This window comes from Prenolepis imparis, unplaced genomic scaffold (assembly GCF_030444845.1).
Source record: "Prenolepis imparis isolate NDT839.2.m4 unplaced genomic scaffold, iyPreImpa1.0 SCAF_8, whole genome shotgun sequence".
Taxonomy (NCBI): domain Eukaryota; kingdom Metazoa; phylum Arthropoda; class Insecta; order Hymenoptera; family Formicidae; genus Prenolepis; species Prenolepis imparis.
Genome location: NW_028141166.1, coordinates 13,565,320 through 13,580,990, shown reverse-complemented (window position 1 = coordinate 13,580,990; position 15,671 = coordinate 13,565,320). Strand labels below are relative to the sequence as shown.

Here is a 15,671-nt window from a genome sequence, read left to right as displayed (position 1 = left end):
AAAATATCTTCTCCTCAGAAACACAACTTAATCCAAAAATTTCAGTAAAATATAAATGATTTTTTTTTTAATCTTGTGTGCCAAATGACTCAATCTCGAAAGATACAAGTATAAAAAAAAAGACAGATCAATTAAATCCTTCATAAAAAAAAAGAAAATACAAGCTAGATACCCGAGAAAAATATTCGAAGGAATCTACAAGCCGTCTTTCTTATGCAGCCGAATGCAGGGGCTAACAGAGATTTTTTTCGATGACGCCGAGGGAACACAAATGTAACCGAGCGCCGGTTTTTAGTGGCATCCTCTCGACGTTTCTCTACCTCTTTAAATGCATGGTAGCGTGATTCCATGCAGTTGGCCTTGGAAGCTGCTAGAGCGTTCAGGCTCCTCCTCGCTCGGTGGCCCTGAGAAGGTGGCCACGGTCAAGGTTACAACAAGCATCCTCCCCGTCCCTTCTCTCCCTCGCTCACTGCTGCTTCTTCTCGTCGACCAATGTTAGCAATCACGCGGGTACCACACATATACACACACACGCAACAAACTCGAGAACGGATCCCGTCGTGTTACTCGAGCGCGAGGAGCCTAAACTCGCCGTCGTATCTTGGTGCATGTGCACTCGCCCTGAGCTATCATCCGGTTGCGGTCAGAACGAAAATGAAACCGAGCCACAAAATCCTGAACCTACTAACCGTTGTAATCGAACAATCTTAAATGTACGATTTGAATAACACAAGCGACATTGTACATGCTTCCCATAATAATGATTTATTAGTATTCTGTATTCAAAAGACTTCTGACAATAGACTGTCATATCAAAAGTGATTTTAATATTAATGAAAAGTGATATTGATATTAATATTCATATTAATATAATAGTAATATTATTAGTATTATATATGAAGAATTTAGAGCAAAAGAATTGAATCCACGAATTGTAAAAATGATTCGAGAGACTTTGGAGAGAGCCTTTAAATTTAAATTAAATATAATATTATAATATTATAAAAATTTAATTAATATTATAATTAAATTATAATAGATTTAATATTCTTTTTGTCAAGCTTAATGTGACAGCTCACTATAATAAATTTGTACTTTTAAAAAAGCAAGCAAATGAGAAATTACTGTTTTACAAAGTCAAGATTGTCTGAAAATGTTTTGAAGAATTAGAAAGAAGAAAACACACTTTTGAAGCTCTATTTTGCATTTGTCACGTTTGCATTTGCTCGTAGACCGTACAGGCCTTAGCAAGATATCTCGCATTCGTCGCGAGCGAACTCTTAATCGAACAAACAGACAGCTGAGGTCAGAAGTCTGGAAAAATTCAACGCGTTCAACGACGACCGAAGAAGGTCCATGAGGGTTCCCGACCCATCGAACTGGAGGAATATAAACAGAAATAGGACAGGTTTCCAAGGCTGCCATCTATATATAGGATACACACCACACGGGCAGTGCAAGCGTACTATGGGTGGAGCGCGCTGTCGTAATCGTCGTGGTGCTCTCTCGTTGCCCTTCGTCTTCTCGCTCTCTACCGGAGGTCTAGAGCATATGTATACACGACCCGACAATACATACGTATATATGTATATCTATACACACTTCTACAGCGACGCGCGCCGCCGTGAAGAAAACGGACCAGCGGCGTTCATTCATGTCCTCCTCTTGAAAGCTCGTCTCTAAAGTCGCTTTACGAGACACAGCGGACGCGAACGATCGAGTTCGTTTTCTCTGACGAGATACCGCCCTCATTATTTCTTTCGTACAGTATACACGTCGACGTAAATCTCGTTGCGTTAAAAAAATTATAATTTGACAATTTGCGACGTGTCAAAAACAATGAGAAAATATATTTAAAAATCCATGCTTAAAATCTTTTATAAATATCTTCTTTTTTATTTAATTTATATATTTTTTTATTTAATTATTTTTGTAGATAGATATTCCGAATTTTTGCACGATTTTCTTTTATTATAAAATTTTGACAGAACGATCGACTTTGTTTTCTCTGACGAGATACCGCTCTCATTATTTCTTTCGTACAGCATACACGTCGACGTAAATCGTTGCGTTAAAAAAATTATAATTTGACAATTCACGACGTGTCAAAAGCAATGACAAAATATATTTTAAAAATCTATGTTTGAAATCTTATATAAATATTTTTTATTTTTTATTTAATTTATATATATTTTTATTTAATTATTTTTGTAGATAGATATTCCGAATTATTGCACGTTTTTCTTGTATTATAAAATTTTGATAGAACAAGTAATTATCTAAACAGTATTCATAAAATTTGATTTTGCAAAGAATTGTCAAATTTAAGATTTTAGTACCAAAATGCACAAGCATGCATATCAGTGCAATTCTTATATTAATGGATACAACTTGTGCATTTTAGCTAAAAATCTTAAGTTTGACAAATTTTATGAATACTTTTTAGTTAATTAGCGTGTTCTGTCAAAATTTTATAATAAAAGAAAAACATGCAACAATTCGAAATATCTGTTAACAAAACTAATTAAATAAAAATATATATAAATTAAATAAATAAAAAATATTTATAAAGATTTTAAACGTAGATTTTTTTCTTGATTCGTATCTCTATATACGTTATATAGATTGTAACTATAGGTATACAAACTCTTTCAAAGAAACAAAGTTCCGATAAATTTTGAACACTTTTAAACTTTGGTTTCTCGCAAACTTTCTATCCGCAATAAGACTTCCTTTTTCCTTTGAGATGTATATGCTCTCGAAAAATGCCGCGATCAGGGCGCATATTTCAGAACTTGGATGAGCGCACGAACCGGTTCCACGCCCCTTTTTACGAAACCAGCGAGCAACGATTAATATTAAAAGTCAGTAGAGCGAATTAACCAGGCGATCGGGAGCGCTATCGAAACTTGCACAAAATTTGGCGTCGCGTTTTTGCGGCCTCCTTGAAAAATCCTCGGTGTCGAATTTCACGGGGCAACGAATCGGAATGGATTCGCTTCGAAGAGAAAAAAAAAACCCGAACATTGCCGTATTTCGTATTCTCGCGAGATATCTTGTTAGCAAACCACATTCATCGTTTCTCGGAAAATCCTCGGAGTCGAATTCCACGAAGCGACTCGAACTCGGACTCGATTTATTTTTCAGTCGAGTATTATCGTTTCTTCCGTCTCGTGATCTCACGAAATATCTTTGGCGAATATAATCGAGCGAATGTCAACGGCGATACAGAATTTCGGTCGGGACTCTTTAACTTCCCTTTTTTGTCTCTTTAAAGCTTCCGCCTTGTCCCTAGTTTCGAGAATCGAGCGTATCTTTCGAGAATCTTCGCCGTCATTTGGACACCATCTACCACGACAAAAATCGCGCGCAGTATGTTTTTTTTAATCTAAATATTTGGAGATCATAAAACGCGGTAAGCGACAAACACATAAAGGAAACGGTTGGATTAACTGTTTCGTTGGGATGCGGTTATGTAAGAGAGAACATGTGAAGTAAAATCCAGTTTTGCTGCTTATATATGTATTTAAGAGTGGGATGTGATTTATTCTTATGTTCCGCGCTTAATACGATATATATGCATATTTATTCATATAGATAGAAAATATTCCCAAGTTCTTGAATTTGAGATTATTGATTAGAGATTTATATAGAAGTTGCATGAGAGAACTTTGCTCGTAGCTAAAAAAAAAAAAAAAAAGAAACGTTTAATCTTCGGAAGAAAAAATAATTTTACCTTCGGTTCTTCTTTAAATAGCCACGCCCAGTTTTTACGTCACAAGCACCGATATATTGCAATGAATATCTCGCGTACGTATTTTAAATTCCAATCTCTCTTCTCTCTCTCTCTACATAGTTTCGCTTTTGCCGTGTTTTTCTTTTTTTTATACATCGCGTCGAAAGTCCCGATAGCGTCTTTACGATTTTCATTCTCGCGCGTCTGCTTTAAGGTGCCGTCTTCCCCGGAAGATATACCCACAACGACACGCGACGAAGGTTCTCGCGATGGGAAAACGACTCCCGACACGGTCCTTGTCATTTATCATTCTTATCCGAAGATTCAGTTTCTCTTTTTATAGCGAGATTCCTTCCGAGGATTTGCATGAAACGAGTTTCGATGCATCCTCTCTCTCGCTATCTCGCAACGCAGAATTTTCGTCGAGGAATATATCCACAGTGTCTTTGTTTAAACTCTTACCAATAGCTTCTATTATATCGATTGAAGTAAATAATTAAAGACCATCTCGTTCGACAGAATTTCAAAGTATTTTTATCGATTAAAATAAAATTCGAGCATCGAGACTCATAAAATTAAATTTTATCTGTAAATATTGCGTTTCTAAACCAAAAAAAAAACAAAACAAAACAAAAATATCGGGCAATCGCGAGCTATTCTGATTCATTACAAACACGATAAGGCGATCTCAAAACATTGCAAGTGTCGTATAAAAAAGAAGCGTCGTTTCTCGACAATTAATAATTCCTCGCGATTCCTTATCAGTGAACGTATAAAGAGAACGATAAGAGGACTCACCTCGCGCGATCGCTGAAAAAGTCGACCTTGCTCTTCTTCTTCATGATGGCCTGGGGCTGATGGAGCGGGCTGACGCTGGGCTCGCTGGTGGCCGGCGGTGAGCTGGAACCGGTGCTGGATGACAGGGAACCGGCCCTGCCGCGGCCCGACTCGATCATCTGAGCCTCGCTGGTGCCGCGCCCGTTGGCGGTGACGACGTGATTGCCGTGATTGGGCGGCCCGGCCGACACGGACAGGCTCGGTCGGGTGTTCTGCCGGTTGCGGCGTTTCTTCTTCTTGGCTTCGTTCTCGTCGGGGCGATTGCCGGGAACGTTGCCGAAGCCGGGCGGCAGCCAGTCGAGATCCTTCTTCAGGTGGCCGCGGCCGCAGCGGCAGCCGCACGCCTTGAACGCGAGATCGTAGCCCTTCTTGGTCCAGAGATTCTGATGACGCTGACGCTCGGACCAGCTGCGTGCGCGACCGCAGCTCTTGAGGTACGTGAGTACCGTTTGCTCCCAGGCGTCGAAGCACTCGCGATGCATGAACTGGCCGACCGGGCAGTTGTCGTTGTTACAGCTGACCTTGACCGTGTCGTGTAGAGCGTTGTAGCGGATGAGAGCATCGCCGCGCAGGCACTCGCCGGTCGGCGTGCAGCATCGCGTCGTCTGTGTCGGGTTACCCAGAAGATTGTCCATGGGATCGTTGATGCCGCCACCGGCACAGGCCCCGTTTTCCAGGAGGCCGCCGCCCCCGTGGCCGCCGTTGGCGTGACGCCGCGGTGCCATGGATGCCAGGATTTAGTCAAGGTTGCGCGTGCTTCCTGTACCCTACTCCTCCAACTGCGTCGTTTCTCGATCAACAAGCGCGGCGATATTAGGCGTCTGAAGTTGGCGGATGTCACGGATGATGACCGGCGCGGACGAACGCTCTGCGATTACGACGCGCGATCGGTGTCTACTCCTTCATTTTCGATCGCCACATCTCACGCGATACACCGAAATACGACGAGAGAGGAAAGAAAAGAAACAGCGAAAATCGATCCGGCGTCCGAGCGACTCGACGAGATCAAAAGGCGCCGCCTATCCGTTAGAGTCAAGGTCATTCGTTGTTGCGCGTCACACACTCGCCGGCCGCGCGACAGACACACGCCGTATAAAACTCGAAAAAAACACCGCTCGGAATATGGCGTGACGCCTCCTGCCGCATCCAAGTCAAGGTCACTGCGTACTAGACACAGTAGACACGAAAAAGTCGCGAGTTCCGGCCCGAATTACGTCGCACTACTTCGTTTACACGGGCGATGCGAGATATCACTGCGCGTCCACTACTACGTCACACTGTTCTTCCGCGTTTTCTCGTTCGTACGTTGGTACATATGTACGTGACGTACATACATACGCGTTCGTTCGTTTGTTGGTTCGTTCACCGCCGTCGACTTGGCATAACACAGAACGCGACGATGTTGCTCCTGCGCGCACAAGACGACGAATGTGTCTCGGCTGCCGGCTTCTCGAATGTCAGGGTCACCGGCGCCGGTACGCGTCGCCGGCGTGCGACGCAATTTCCGACGATGTTGGGCGCGCGCGCGCGCACGTCGCGTTTCGCCGACAAACCGTCGCGATTCAAAATCTAAGTACACTTAACGAGCGACGTAGATATATCTTAAACGGTCTATGAGAAAAGGGCGCACAACATACGTTACGACACACAACACACCGACACTGGTTTGTCCCTCTGTCTCTTCCTTTTTTTTCTCTTGCTGCTCTCCCGAGACGAGACGGACGACGCTCAAAACACTCGCTCGCACCTATGGTATACCAGTCACTGAGAGAAGCCGGCGACGACAGCGTGCTAGCTGCCGTAGCGCCGAACGCGGGCGAGCGCGAAAGTGAGGCCCCATTGGGTGAAAGCGAAAGCCATGGTGGGGGTCACGGCTAGCGCGCCAATCGATGCGCGCCGTTCTCGAGTCCCTGCTGCTCCGCGGTCGCGACGTCGCTCCGTCTCTGTCTCGCGCACGACGCCGCTCCCTGATGAAGTTGGCGTGCCTTCTCTCTCTCTCTCTCTCTCTCTCTCTCTCTCTCTCTCTCTCTCTTTCGCGCGACGCGACAGTACCTCGTTGAGTCTATCCTCTTCTGTTTTCCACGTTCCGTGCCTCTCTGTCTTTCACACATTTGCACGTCGTACATGCACGTTTTACTTTTCGAACGAACCCGGCCGGTCGGCCGGCCGAGCGGCGAAATATAATTCGAGATTGTTGCTTGTATATATCGCGTATGTGTATATATCGTGTGCGTGTGCGTGTGCGCCCGGCGAATTTAGCGAGAAATCGTACGAAGGTAAGATACGCCAGAATTTGTGTCTCGTATTTGTTTCGTACCCGGAATCTTTCTCTCCGTCTCTCTCCGCTCTCTCCTCTCTCTCTCTTTCTCACGCGCCAGCTATTGCATTTTAAATAGATACAAAGTAATATATCGCGAGGAGCTCAATGTGATTCTTTCGCCACGAATTATCGAGTTAGTAGAACTAGTTTCTTTTCTAAATTTAAGAGATGTGCTACTATCTTTACATTGCAATTTTCTTGGAGTAAAAAATTGTATCATAACCTCGCATCTACATGATCAATGACTATAGTCGATAGCCGATAGTTTCAAGGCGTCGCGTCGATATTAATAGTAACAGTTTTCGATTCAAAAGAAACTGCAAATAACGTTGCATAGCGAGTATCAAAAGGATTGAGCATAAATATTGACGATTATAAGAATATTACTGTTGAGTAAGTATGGAAATATTTGTGTTGCATAAAGTCTATATAAATAATAATATACCATTTTATTACTCGATACACATTCCAGTTCAAAATAAGCTGAATATTCAATTAGTCAGTAATGTCAAGTTTAACCTATATTTATGTATTTGCCCAAATAGCTTATAATTTGATTATTATTACGTTAAAGTTAGACTCTTTGAACATGTTTGGTAAAAAACTTCCTCAACTTTATTCACATTCTTTTAATATTGACTTATTTCTGTGTCTCTTATTGCCAACAACATAACCACAATATTCAGTATTAGACTTTAATATTTTCAATATTTTCAATTTTTATAAAGAAAAAATTGTTTGATTTATCTCTTTTAAATGTAATAAAAACTGAATACAAAAATGCATATCTAATGTTGCATCTCTTTAAAATTATGATTACCTATTTATTAAACAATTTATTTATTATAATTAAGTTGTTAATTATTATATATTTTAAATACACAAATTAATATAGATATGTTATGCGCAATATCTTTTAATCTAATTATAATCATGATTTACGATTACGATAGTTGTTGACATTATTTCGTGTTTCTTCGATTTTTCACTATATCATTTTCATTATCAATATATGATGTAATGTAACCGCAGCTTATTTATGTCTACGCGACTCTCGAGTCGGGTGTACGTGAACAATTTCACGTTCTCCGCTCCGACGAATGATTCACGATGGACGCGTTAACAGAAATTACAAGTAATAGTTTCCACTAAAACGTCTATAGAAGTCGTTTTTTTCTGCTACACGTCTGTGTGCCATTAAATCTCGCGAAATGTACATCGTAAATTCGCGAAATGCCATGACCATGGATATCTATGAGATCGTACTACGCAATTATACTACGCAAAAAATGAAACGGTCATGTTTAAAACCGAGAAAAATCAGCCGACGAGATTTAAATAAAGCCATAAAAACACTCTTTTTATATAACACGTTTTTTATATTAAAAATATTATCTCTTTCTCTCTCTCAATAAATTTCACTATAAAATTATCAAATGATTTATAGTGTACACTACTTTTTCTTCTATTTTCGTAATTATTTAAAATTATATAAAATAACCCAAACATTTTATTACAGATTTCATGCTGACAACTTCGACGAGGCTTGATGCAGTTTTCGACAATTATGGTGCATTCACGACTGTGGCAGAGATATTTATGCACGGGAAATTGCAGCTCATATCCAAGTAAGTCTCGACAAAATTGTTTCCCGCCTATTTATCTAGGCAAAATCTTTTCCACAGGAATTTTGATTTATGCTAATTGCGCATTATAAAAACTCGCACAAGACATTGACATGATTAGACAAATAAACCAAGCAAATTTTATCGATGCAAATTTTAGTTAAAACTATCGTAAAAATTTATCTTTTGAATATTATTTATTAACGAGAATCTTTCGTTGATTCTTGAAATTTAAAGCCGAAGACATTAAAAATAATATATGATTAGAAACGCCAATATCTTATATTTTATTTTTATTCGATAGAGTTATACAGTTATGACAACAACTAGGCACAAATATAGAACTAAATAAATAAAATGTGTATCGCATATTGATAAAATACACTTGTTTTCGAGATACCAAAGTTATATCTAATATTTGTCGAGAAATTTTTATATCTACAAATTTTTATATCTACAAATATTGCTATTAAAGCAATTTATCGATGATAAATCGAAGGAGCGTTTTATTCGTCACTTCTCGATTCACTTTTGCGAACTTGTGTTATCGCAAGTGTCAGCGGAAAGAGTTGCACAAACAACGTTCTGATTTGACATGTAAATGTTACGAATTATCGAGCATTTAACTTATCTATAAAAGAGAGCATCATTAACAGTAAAGATTTTTTTAATGATTATTTTGTGCTGAATAACATATTTGTAATTGCATACAAAGTGCATGCATCAGCGAATTTTCTTTCCAATTGCTGATATTTTGTCCAACTTGACGATATTTTTACTTTAATCGAAAAAATTATATGCTGGATAACAGCAATCTTTCACAAATTGCTCAATTCTCTTTCTAACAATAAGTTACTTTTTAAATGTGTGAAACTATAATATATGAATTGTACAATATATTAATAACAGGAATGCAACTGAAGAAAGAGATATTTGTGATATTTATAAAAGATATATTTTTTAAAAATTCTGATAAAAAATTAATTACTTTTACAGATAAATTATTTCTTTTATTATATTTGATATCAGCATATCTTATTTAATAGCAAGATAATATTTAATAAAATTCGTGAACAAAAGTAATTTACACATAATATTTTATCACATTATTATATGTAGCCATTTGAAACTTTATAAAACTATGAAACTTGAAAAATATTTTTTACACATCTGCTTTATTTACTCTTGTGACTTCTCAATTATATATATACATATGTATATATGTTTCAATTATATATAAATCATATAAAGTTTGTTCAAATATGATGCTAAATAGTATTCTTCATAACATTCCTACATGGTTCAGTCATGTGGAATCAATCGTAAAAAAAGAGTCGATTCTATTTACCCGAATATAACTTCGCGTGTTTTGGACCGAAACTACGCATCGAGCCGGCTTCACAACGGCAAAGCGAAACGAGATACGTATTAGATTACGTTGCATAATTTTATCGGCGATCGTAAAGCTGTTAGGAAACTTGATACCGCCCAATTCACATGCGACATGAATCCATAAATTGCGGATGTTGATAAAAATAGCGCATAAAAATTTTCGATACTAAAATCATAAATAACATGAAATTTTTATGCTGCTCTACACATAGCATCGCGATCCTTTTCCCAAATATTCGTGTGATTATAAATTGAATCGATCTATCAGATTCGTCTTTGTGATGTCACTTTTTCAGCGATTAATAATAATCAAATTATTTATTCTAAAATTATTATCATCTAAAATTATAGTTAAATTATTTATTTGAATAAATTATTTTCCAATAGAGAGATTAGTATAAATAATGCGTTAAATTTTATCATGATTCATCTAAACGGAACCCTATCAAATTTACGTTTGACAAATCTATTCGACACATTGCGAAGATTTTTTTCAAGGGCGCAGACAAACAATGGGGTTTGTGAACGGCAGATGAATATGTCGAATCACGACGAGAATATTCCGTTCACGCGTGAATTTTCCTGCAATAAATATCCAGGTATAACGATAAATAACAAAAGCCGAGAGTGAACTATATATCACACTCGAGCACATTGTATACGTGACGTCAGAGAGACGAATTTGATTCGCCGGCATGGTGAAGACTCGCCATTTGTATCGGCTCGTGTAAATATTGTACAAGAGCTGAGTGAGTCCCGGCGCGGCGGAAATCCAGGTCAGTTGGTTCCCGAATTTCGCCCGGTCGATGGTTAGACGCGAGGGAACCGACCGTTTGCCGCTGCCTACGGGGTACCCGAGAAAGGATAATCCAGCGTTCTCTCGAGAGGGCTCCCCGTGAAAAAGCTGTTTTGATCGGTTCAGGTTTCTAGGATGGTGACCGTGAATGAGGCTTTAAGCCGGTACATACGACGCTATACATCATAGGGAAGAGCGGAACCGGAGAGGGAGGTGCAGGCAGACGAGTTTACGTATATATAAAGACGAGTTCGGATATATATAAGGAACCAGATGTCACACTGAAAAGAACACGCGTATACCCCTGTCCCCCCATTCGCGCATTAAGAAGTACCCGGGGCGCGCTATTAAAAATCCGCCCTTCTTCGAGGGTGAGTCGGAAGAAGTAGGCCGATAGGAAAATCGTGACAATTTCGCGTCGGGAAGAAAATTTCACCGGCTTTCTCCTTTCTCCTATTTGCTGCGACGATAAAAATATTCGCGCGATGACGTTTGCGCATGATACGGTAAAAAAACTTTGCATTTTAATTTGAATACTCCTCCCTATCGACCGTGTCGCGGTTGCAAATTCGAGCGATAAAATTGTAATGCTTGAACCTCGCTCTCAAGTCACCGTCGACGAAAGTTGCTAGTCATAGACGACGTATAGGTAGAAAAAGACACGCAGATATACGATAATGCATGTTAAATGTCACGCCGGTCGTAAGTACACATAAATTAGGGAAGCACGTTAATTACTCGCGGTAGCGAAAGTCGCGAGAGTCGCATGCAGACGATGCATCTACATCTCGCGATCTCAATTTTTACAAATTCTCATCAGCAATATAAAATTGGATGCATAAAGAGAAAAATAGATTAAAAAAACACGACGAACACAAGGCTCTCCTATTATCGAATCCACGGCATTGCATTAACATCTATTCTCGTCGGAAATGCAATAAAGCGCGTAATCCAAGTCGTCATTGTTACACTAGCTGTGCATTCATTTTTTATTCTTCCCTTCCTCCCCCCTCGTACACGCGTGTCCTGGAGGACGCGGATGATTTTCCTGGGAGCCTCGCTTGCAGCTACACGATGGAACGAACGGCGTTGGGCAGGGGAGTTAGCTGGCTCGGGGTGGGTAGGAAAAGCAACGAGGGGAGAGTGGCGCCCAGTTAGAGGTTGGAGTTTGAAGGTTAGGGGCACCGGGTTGATCGGGTTGGGGTGCCAGAGAAGAGAGAGAGAGAATGAGAGAAGAAGAGAGCGGGGGTGTAGGTCTAGGTTCAGGGGCGGCATTGCCCCGGGTGGGCGTGCACTTTCGGTTTCACTTTCGGCTGCGCATGCTCGTTGCACTCGCAGGCCACCAGGGTTTCTACCCCCTCGGCTGCTTTGGCATCGGTAGCAGGGGTCGTATGTGCCCCCACTTCTTCCCTCTCGCGAAGCTTTTACCCCGTGTAAAGTCCACCACCACTACCCCCGTTTCCACTGCCAGCAGCAGCGGCTTCACCACCACCATCACCACCCCCCGTCGACCATCACCATTACCACCGTTACCGGGCCACCATCGTGTTCTACCCCATGCTCGCCGTGTCCCGGCTACGTCGGGATTGGAAATTACAGGGCGCGTCGTCACTCGCCGAAGAGAACGCGACGCTCTGCTCTCCTTCCCGGATTTCAACCCTAAAACCATCCACGCGTTTCCACGCGAACGTTCTACTTTCCGCGTTCGACATGAACGGGCCCCTTGAAAGCCGCTCGCCGAGCTGTCCCGCCCTCCACGGTCGGATTCATTCTCTCCTCTACGATCGATACCGCTATCTACCTAAATAAGGCGTCATAATCATCATCGCGCTCTAACTGCGATGCGTCACGTATCGAATGGCCCACTGACAATGAATGGTCTTTAAACATGCCGGCTGGTAGCCACACTCTCCAAAAAGGAAAGATGATTTATATCTGCTTATATCTCACTTATATCTGCTAGATCTTTAACTTATAAAATAGTCTACGTGTTTTGATAAAAAGAAAATAATAATAATAATAGTAATTCTGTTATAATAAAACGTGATATTTTGTCCATTTGGATTTACTCGTTTCAATGTTGATTTTTAATACTTGCATTGATTGCGACACGAAATAAGCGAATAGACGACGATAATGGACTACGCAAAGTACAATGTTGCTATTTCCTTCGAACAAGAAAAACGACTTAGCCAATGTATTTTTATACTTCAATCGTTCCTTACAAAGCGCGCTCGAAGTTGTATTCCATGTGTGTCATATAAACAAAAATCATCGAACAAATTGTGAAAAAATTTGCTTTCGTAAAGCAATCGTGGAATTAAGCAAAATATGCAAGAATTTACGTATATATCTTATTACAAAAAGCTTTAATTATGATCCTTTAATGGACATCGTCGCGTTAAAATTGTATAACAGCGATAAAATTGTGAAAAAATTTATTTGGATTAAAATATTATCATCTCTTAAGAAAAATTATTTGTTTACAGAGATAAGTCCTTCATCACGGTCTAAAAATTTAATATATCTAAATCGATTCTTGTGTACAATATTATACGCACAATCTTTATAAATGAATTAAAAATATCGCAAAGAGTATGAAAATACATTGAGATATAAATAAAAGCGAAACAATATAATTCTCTTATCTCTAAGTCAAGATTAATTAAAGTGTGTGGTCTCTTAATCGAAAAGATATAGACGTACATACAAGAGATAGAGATCATAATGTTTATCGTAGATATATCATCGCGCTTTGTAAACTCGATAATCCGTCGATTGAGTGGTTTACAAGTAACACGTCGCGACGCAAAAATAGAATTTTCTTACGCGTCTATAGGAAGCCGAGTGCGTCGACTTGTTCGCGGTAAAGTTGGTTTACGGCCGTCGCTCGCTGGCAGAGCTATTCATAGCATACCGACATGCAATTGCATAAAGCCAGTGGATACGTTGACCCTAAGTGTTACGTAACTCGCGTCTAGTGCCAGCTATCAGCGAAACGATAACGCCGCGGCTTCGATAGTCGGTCTACCGCTGTATATCTATGAGAACGTTTGCGCACAGATCGTCATATTATTCGCAATCACACATCCCCCTCCTGTGTCTTATCTCCCAACTACGTTCACCGACTTTCGAAATAGACATTTGGCTTACGTGGAAGTTAATACCGCGAATAGACCTCTCATGTCCCGCAGACTCGATACATCGCGCGTTATACGTGGGAAAATGGTGCAGTTTGCGGGAAACTAACGATATCAATGATAATGATTTTCGCAACAACACAAGAATTGTTCCAATCGTCTCTCCCTCTCTTCTCCCGAATGCTACAAATTTAAGATAAAGAATTATAAACAGGAGATGATAAATGACGGTCTGATAAGGAATCGTTTGTTGAATCAAGTTTAGCATATAGGTTTATTATCTTTGATATCTCTATCGTAAAACTTTTACAATCTGTAGTGATATCAATTAATTTTTCAAATATAAGTAACGTCAATATTATTGCGATGTAGAGCATAAGATTATTTTCGCGGATAGAAAACAATTTTGAAATTACATTATCCTTTAACATTTACCCTCTCCTGCATTACTCTCGAAATGATTCGATATAGATAAAAGTATAATCTCTCTGTTAAAAAATTATATATCTAATTTTCTTTCTTTTTATTCTTATATTGATCGTACAAGAGAAACGATAGTCTCTACACACACACTTTTGCAATATATGTATATATATATATGTTGCAAAAGGATAACTTATGTTATTTAAATTATTCCTGTTTACGTCAATATTGATTTAGCAGAAAATGCTAGTTTCACGACGGATCCAAAGTTTATACCAATGTATCGCGAGAGCGAGGATATTCGTGATAATTTCTCGTTCGTGCCGTCATCGTCCCAAGATACTTGGCGTGCCGTACGGTAACGAGCAAACGCTATCGCGGGTTCAAGTTGTAGGATAATCTGGTTTGCGCTTGATAGCGTGTTGCGTGAAGTTGGATGGATGATGCTTGGCGTGCGGGCGCGCGTCGACGCGAGCGGAGTTTCTAACAAAGCCCTCGCCGTCGATTCGTCGCCTCCGGCATTTCTCGTCGACGAGAAGCGAAACTAGGTTACCGCGGCAGCGGTTCCTAGCTTTATATACGAAATAAACCGAGAGATCCGCTTGCGCGCGCGACAAAGATGCCACGCCGACGAAGGGATTCATTGTCGTGGCGCAACATTCGGAAGAGCTGCACAGAATAAGAGATACGTGTCCAATCTGGGAGCCTTTTGTGTCGCGCATCTGCGAGATCGCGCGGTGTGTCTCTGTTGTCGCGTTCTTTCAATTCAAAAAACTGCGGAGGGTAAACGCGAATCAATAGGTACTTCAATAGGCTAAAGCTAAATCCTCAAACTGATCTGACGTTAGGATTATCAGCTGTGACAATTTCGCCGAGTACAATGCTTTCCGTGTCACGTCGGGGACCGTCTGACGTTTGTCTCGTGAAACGGTAGCAAGTGCGAAAACATGCACCGGTCGCCACATCTTCAAATAATTCACGCTGTCAGGAGAATACAATACGACAGGGAGAGATGCAGTTTATTCACTGTATTCTAAATATATTAAATAATGATATTAGATAACGCGATGAAATATTTCTTGTCCATTGAAAATCGATTTCACCGCGTTCTGAATAAAAGAATAATTATACATTTTTTATCATCCAATGATTCCCTATACATTTCTAAAGCGATATATTTTTATCTATCAATAAGTTTAATTTACAAAGCAGCATTGCGAGTGTAAAGTTTTCGTTATCCCATATAAATGTTCTAAATGATATGGTTAGTTTTCTAACGCTTTAATTATTCATTGATCGATGGACCTAACTATCAGTCTTTGTTCCGGTTTCAATTTTTTAAAATATATTTATAATGAATCTCCATACAGTGTGCAATACACGCCACAATCGCGTTTTACGC

General features: G+C 40.0%; 2 protein-coding genes across 2 annotated transcripts in view; one reads left to right on the top strand and one right to left on the bottom strand.

Annotated features, from left to right (window-relative positions):
- Window positions 1–6,398, bottom strand: part of LOC145939919 (headcase protein-like) — a 132,075-nt gene extending 125,677 nt beyond the window's left edge. Inside the window, exon 1 of the mRNA XM_083044560.1 lies at window positions 4,535–6,398. Within this exon, the coding sequence (XP_082900686.1) occupies window positions 4,535–5,298 (764 nt within the window). The 5' untranslated portion in view covers window positions 5,299–6,398. The remainder of the gene's footprint in view (window positions 1–4,534) is intronic.
- The window catches only part of LOC145939925 (uncharacterized), a 307,103-nt gene that overhangs the window by 224,738 nt on the left and 66,694 nt on the right, over window positions 1–15,671 (top strand). The window contains exons 1-2 of the mRNA XM_083044569.1: window positions 6,644–6,849; window positions 8,413–8,521. Coding sequence (XP_082900695.1) covers window positions 8,443–8,521 — 79 coding nt within the window. The 5' untranslated portion in view covers window positions 6,644–6,849; window positions 8,413–8,442. Of the gene's footprint in view, window positions 6,850–8,412; window positions 8,522–15,671 lie in introns of the transcript that reaches the window.